This window comes from Petaurus breviceps, unplaced genomic scaffold, assembly GCF_028583685.1.
Source record: "Petaurus breviceps papuanus isolate PSGF00001 unplaced genomic scaffold, PetGlider_PUasm1.0 185, whole genome shotgun sequence".
In the NCBI taxonomy this organism is placed as follows: domain Eukaryota; kingdom Metazoa; phylum Chordata; class Mammalia; order Diprotodontia; family Petauridae; genus Petaurus; species Petaurus breviceps.
Window position 1 is genome coordinate 26,901,440 of NW_027185797.1, and position 6,000 is coordinate 26,907,439.

Sequence of the window (6,000 nt, forward strand, 5' to 3'; positions counted from 1 at the left end):
TGCAGAACTGGAAGGGACCTCAGATGCAATCTAGTCCCCACCCTAACCCCATTTTACAGATGAGAAAACTGAGACCCAGGGATGGGTCTTCCTCATCCATAACAGGAGTCAGAGGTAGAATTTGAGCTTAGATCCTCTGATGCTAGAACCAGGACTCTGAGCATTATCTAGGCGAACCCCTCATTTGAATTAGTCATTTACAGTCCCAGGATATCTTTTTCTTCCTTCTCCCATGTTAAACCCAAGCGGCAGAAAAGCCTGAGTTTTGTTGGCCCAGAGCATATCTGGCTCCCAAAAGTATTCTCCCACTGTTTTTAGAGGTGTATGTTTTCATTGGTTACTCCAAAGATTGCTCAGAGAGGTAGGTTAATATTATAATTCATTTGAATTTTACAAGTGACCCAAATAAGCCCCAAGGCTTATAAGTTGGTTATTGGTTGGCATCTAATTACATGGCACACCTGGTAAAGCCAGAATTCAGATTCCCCAAGATTCTGGTTCCTTGTCACAGAATCACCTCTTCAGAGTTGGAAAGGAAGCTAGTGACCATGTATGGCAGCCCCTTCATCTTATAAATCAGGAAAATGAGGCTCGTGAGTTTGTTACTTGTGCAAGGTCATATAGGCAAGATGTCACAAAGCTAGGATACAAACCTAGGTCTTAGGATCATAAATTTAAAATGGACTGGGGGAGGGGGGGCAAGCAAAGTCAACAAGGCAAATCTGCTCCTTTTCCAGGTGAGGAAAATTCAGACTGAGAAGGGAACAGAAGTCACACAGGTAACAGCAATTCAAACCCAGGACTTCGGACTCAAATCTAATGCTCCTTCCACAGCCTTGTCCTGACTCGGTGTTCACCGGCCATGCTCTTTCTCACTGGTTCTATTTTTGCATTTGAAACTTGGGACAGATTGGAGGTCAGCCTCAACTTCTGATGGTTGTGTCTGGATTGGCCCCCAGCCCTGGGGGCTGAATCTAAAATTAATCATTACTTACTAATGGCCAGGTTCAATGCAACGAGAGGACAGAAGTACCGACATCCTCGGGAAAAGCCCTCCCAATGGGCCAGCGGCCAGAGTGGGCTGGAGATGCCGGCTTTAACAACTGCTTTAACAAAAGAGCGAGCCCTCCTGAAGACTCGCTGGACCTACCTGTGCTTGGCCGCCCGTGTGCAGGGGAGGGTGTGGCGAGGTCTGATGGTGTGTGGGGTGTGCATGGAGGTGGGAGTGATGATGCGGATGGTTCTGCTGGTGATGGGCTTGCGGATGAGGGTGGTGGGCAGGGTGCTGGTGCTGGTGCTGGTGCGGGTATGGGTGATGGGGCGGCAGCGTCTGGTGCTGATGCGGGTGCGAGTGCAGGTGATGGTGTGGCGTCTGGTCTTGGCGAGAGCCCATCATTTCCATCATGTGTCCCATGCTGTTCATGTTTCCATTGGACATGGCCGCGGGGTGGTGTGTCAGAGCTGCCTTCAGCCTCTGGAACAAAAGAAGCAAATAGGAGGAAACTGAGTCCAGTAATGGAAATCCAGGTGGGGGAGTTTACGTGATTTCAGTTCTATTTAATTTAAGGAGCGTTTAGTAAACACCTTCTGGATGTCAGGCATTGTGCTAGGCGTTGAGATAGATACAAAACCAAAAATGAAATAGTCCCTGACCTCAGGAAGCTTACATTCCGATGAGGGAGGGGCAAAGTAGAGACAACAGGTACCCAGTTAAGTAAATGCAAAATCCATAGGACAGTGTGGAAGGTGGGGACTCAGAATGACTCATATTGACAATGAACAACAGCTACAATAACAACTGGCATTTTCTTAGCACTTTAAGGCTTGCAAAGTGCTTTGTATTCATCATCTCATTTGAGCCTCACAATAACTCTTTGAAGATGGCACCACAGATAATAAATATCACACCCATTTTACAGATGAGTAGCCTAATGTCCAAAGAACTGAAATGGTTTGGGACCACCCAAACTCTATCACTAAACAGTGTGTGTATTCTGACTGCTCCATCAAACAGAGCTTCCCGTGCCTTTCTCCCTCTCCTCTGCCTCCTCCTTCAGACATAATATTGAAGTTAGGCCAGTTAATAACCCTCTAAGTGCTCAAGTGAAAGGTCAATTGAAATAAACTTCATTGTTGTCTTATTTCAAGAAATTGCCACATCTACCTCAACCTTCAGAAAAAAAAACACACACTGATCAGTTGGTGGCCATTAACATCCAGGCAAGACCCTCCACCTCACTGAAGGTTCAGGTGATGGTTAGAATTTTTTAGCAGTAAAGTATTTTAAATTAAGGTGTATACATTATTTTTAAAGATATAATACTGTTGCCCACTTAATAGTCTATAGTACAATGTAAATGTAACTTTTATATGCACTGGGAAACCAAAAAATTCATATGTCTTGCTTTATTGAGATATTTGCTGAACCAGTAATATCTTGGAGAGAGGGTGGGGGGGAGGGAAAGAAAAAGAGAAAGGGGAGAGAGAGAGAGAGAGAGAGAGAGAGAGAGGAGAGAGCTGGAAAAAGGACCTCAGATGCAATTTAATCCCCATTCCATCCCCATTTAACAGATGAGAAAATCAAGGCCTAAGGATGGTAATTGACTTGCCCAAGGTCACATTGATAATAGACATCAGAGGTGGGATACACACACACACACACACACACACACACTTGTGTCCCTCATTAGAATATAAATTCACTGCAGGTAGGGATTGTTTCATTCTTTGTACATACATCTCCAGTGTACCTGGCACAATGATTAATAAATACTTATAGATTAATTATGGCACAAATTAAAAAATAAACCAAAACAAATTTGGAATGGGAGGTGGTATTAATTGATAACTTGATTAAGAGCACAATCCAACAGCACAGGCATCACAGCTTATAAATTTCTATCTAGAAAGGCACTGAGAGGCCAGACAGACCAACTACTTTATTTTATAGTTGCAGAAACTATCAGAGAGCTTAAGTGACCTAAGCAAGGCTGCTGGGTGGTGCAGTGAATAGAGTGCTGGGCCTGTAGTCAGGAAGACCCGAGTTCAAATCCAGCCTCAGACACTCTCTAGTTTTGTTACCCTGGGCAAATCACTTAATCTCTGTCTGCCTCAGTTCCCTCATCTGTGAAATATGGATAATAATATAACTCCCAGAGCTATCATAAAGATAAAATGACATAATATTTGTAAGCATTTTGCAAACCTTAAAATACAAGTGCTAACCATTACTATTATTGCTAGTATTATTATAACGATGATGATGATATATTCATAGCTTGCAAGAAGCTTCTCCTCCCTTCAATGGGTGTCACATTGGTTTCAGAGATGTTTCCCTCATGGTAATACCATTCTTCGTCACAAAAAAGATTTCTTGACTTTGGGAGGGAATGAACAGGAACAAAGAATAATGAGGAAAGTGGTATTTCTGGTTTAGGATGGGTGGGAAGCATTAAAAATGTTGGGCCCCAGAAAATTCCCAGGCACATATGAAATGTTGAGCTGCTATTGATTTAAAAAATAAATAAAGTCTGTCAAAAAGAATTACTCAATGATTGACCAAGGTCAGATTCATCAAAATGGTTATTATTGGAATAAGCCATGACCTTCACAGACCAGAACAATGACCCAGGACATCATCATCATCATCAAATAGCTTCTCCTTTGGAAATAGGCCATGTATTAAGAAGTATGTCTCATTGTAGGCTCACCTTAGGGACACAAACTCTTTACTGAGGCAATGGGGTAGGGTAGGGTAGGGGGTTAAGGAATAGTCTTGAACTTGAAGTCAGGAATACTTGAGTTCAAATCTTTCCCCAGATACTTAGTAGCTATGTAACCCTGGACAAGTTGTCCCCATCTATAAAATGGGATAATAATAACACCTAACTCTCAGGGTTGTTGTCAGGATGAAATGAGATCCAAGGCAGGGATGGGTTGCCAGTTTCAGGGAATGGTGAGTACCTGAAGGGATGGGGAGATATAAAGGAGGAGGGGGAGATATAAAAAACCCTGGGAAGGTAGGCCAGAGCAATGAAGAGCTTAATGAAAATCGACATTTTACCTCGGAGGCAAGATTCTCAGAGGGAGCCAGATTCTCAACCAGGGAAATATTATGGTCAGATTTGTGCTTTAGGAAAATTATTTTGGCATCTTTATAAATTTGAGAGGTGAGAGGTTACAAGCAGGGAGGCCCTTATTTTAGAAAAATAAAAGCAAGAAAAGTCAAAAAGAAAGAACTAAGGAAAATAGTAGGGTTTTTTTTTTGCTTGTCTTTTTTTTTAATCTTCTGCTTGGTCACAGCTAATAAATGTCTGAATTCAGGTCTTCCTGACTTTAGGCCCAGTCATCTATCCAGCAAGCTACCTACCTGCCCCTACATTCTTTGCACTTGTATTTTCGGCGGCTGGTGCAATGTTTGGCACACAGTAGGCATTTAATAAATGCTTGCTGATAACATGAAAAAAAAAGTCTTCCTCAAGAGGGACATGTTAGAATCGAGAAGGATGTTTAGGGATGGACCAAGATATTACCACCGTAACATGTCACAATATGTTTCCACTTCTAGTTAGAAACCAAGGGACCTGATATGTGTCCCAGATTGTTGTCTCTGCAATAATTAGCTTGCTCTATTGAGTGAAATTTATGTGACTGCCTCCCGTCAACTCTTTGCCTGGTTCAGGACAATATATTACAATAATAACTTCCCAGATTTGCTCTCTACATTCCTCAGTCATGCTGAAATAACTTCATCACTGTGATTCCACCTAATCCCTGTAGAAAATGGCTAGGTCTATGCGGCCAAGAGCGGGCTTCGACCTCTGGGTGACGCAAGACAGACACACCTACTGTCTGGGCTAACAGGTGACTAGTTCTGTCCACCCAGGACTCCTGGCTCTTCTTCTTGCCCTCTGGCCTTCAGCCTACATCTCACAGTGAACAAAAAGTGGGAATAGACCAATTGTTAGATAATTTCACAAGGACCATTTTCAATATTCTTGGAGGAAGGCCGTGCAAGGTGAAGTGGTGGAAAAGCCTCTGAGCTTAGAGTTAGGTGGCCTGGGATAGTTCCTGGCTCTGCCTTTTACTACTTGCATGACTCTGAGTAAGTCCCTTCTCCTTTCTAAGCCTCAGTTTCCCCATCTATAAAATGAAAAGAGTGGGCTTTATGATGCCTGGGGTACTTTCTGCTTCTCAATCCCCCACCCCATCCTCCTCCAGTCCCTTCCCAAAAAGCTGAGGGCACTGCCAGAAGGCTCTCCTAGCCCACTGCCTGGCTCCACCATGTCCCAGTGTCAAGGAGAGCCATTATACTCTAAATCATTAAGAGACAGCAAATATACATATTCGTAATCCACACTTCTAGGAATGATAAATCACCAGCAAATGAATCCAAGCTGTATTTGTCAGAATGATTTTTCCCTTTGAAGCTAAACCATGTCTTGTTTTAAATAACATTCTCTGCCATGCCAAGAAATAAGCTTGGAGGAGGGAGGCTGGTGGGAAATTAATGAGCAAATAAACATTTTTTTTCTCAGCTATAAAAACCCTGGTCATTACGGAGGTGCAACTTCAGGCAAGAATAAATTATCTTGGTGACTGTCCAGAGTCCCTTTGACCACTTCCACATATTTTGATAACAAACCTGGAGGGACACACACACACACACACACACACACACGCGTGCGCGCACGCACACACATACACAGGCACACACACACAGCTGATTTCAGTCAATGGGGTCACTTCCATTCGGACTGTGTATTTTATAAGCCTTGTTCACTGTTCCCAATGGGAGGGTGGGCCAGCTGCCCTGGATCTGAATCTTGGTCAGAAATCAGCTATCTACCTCATCCTGTCCCTGGGCGGCTGAGTCGTCATCCCCCGCCTGGTCCCTCTCTAACTCGGGGCTGAACTCAGTTCTGCAAGACTGAGCTGAGTGTCTATGTGCACGCATGCGCACACACACACACACACACACACACACACACACACACACAC

At 43.6% G+C, this 6,000-nt stretch overlaps 1 protein-coding gene across 9 annotated transcripts in view; it reads right to left on the reverse strand.

Annotated features, from left to right (window-relative positions):
* Positions 1-6,000, reverse strand: part of CREB5 (cAMP responsive element binding protein 5) — a 508,305-nt gene that overhangs the window by 37,337 nt on the left and 464,968 nt on the right. For all 9 annotated transcript variants that reach the window (XM_069088643.1, XM_069088638.1, XM_069088640.1 and 6 more), the window contains one exon: positions 1,151-1,474. In XM_069088643.1, the coding sequence (XP_068944744.1) occupies positions 1,151-1,474 (324 nt within the window). The remainder of the gene's footprint in view (positions 1-1,150; positions 1,475-6,000) is intronic.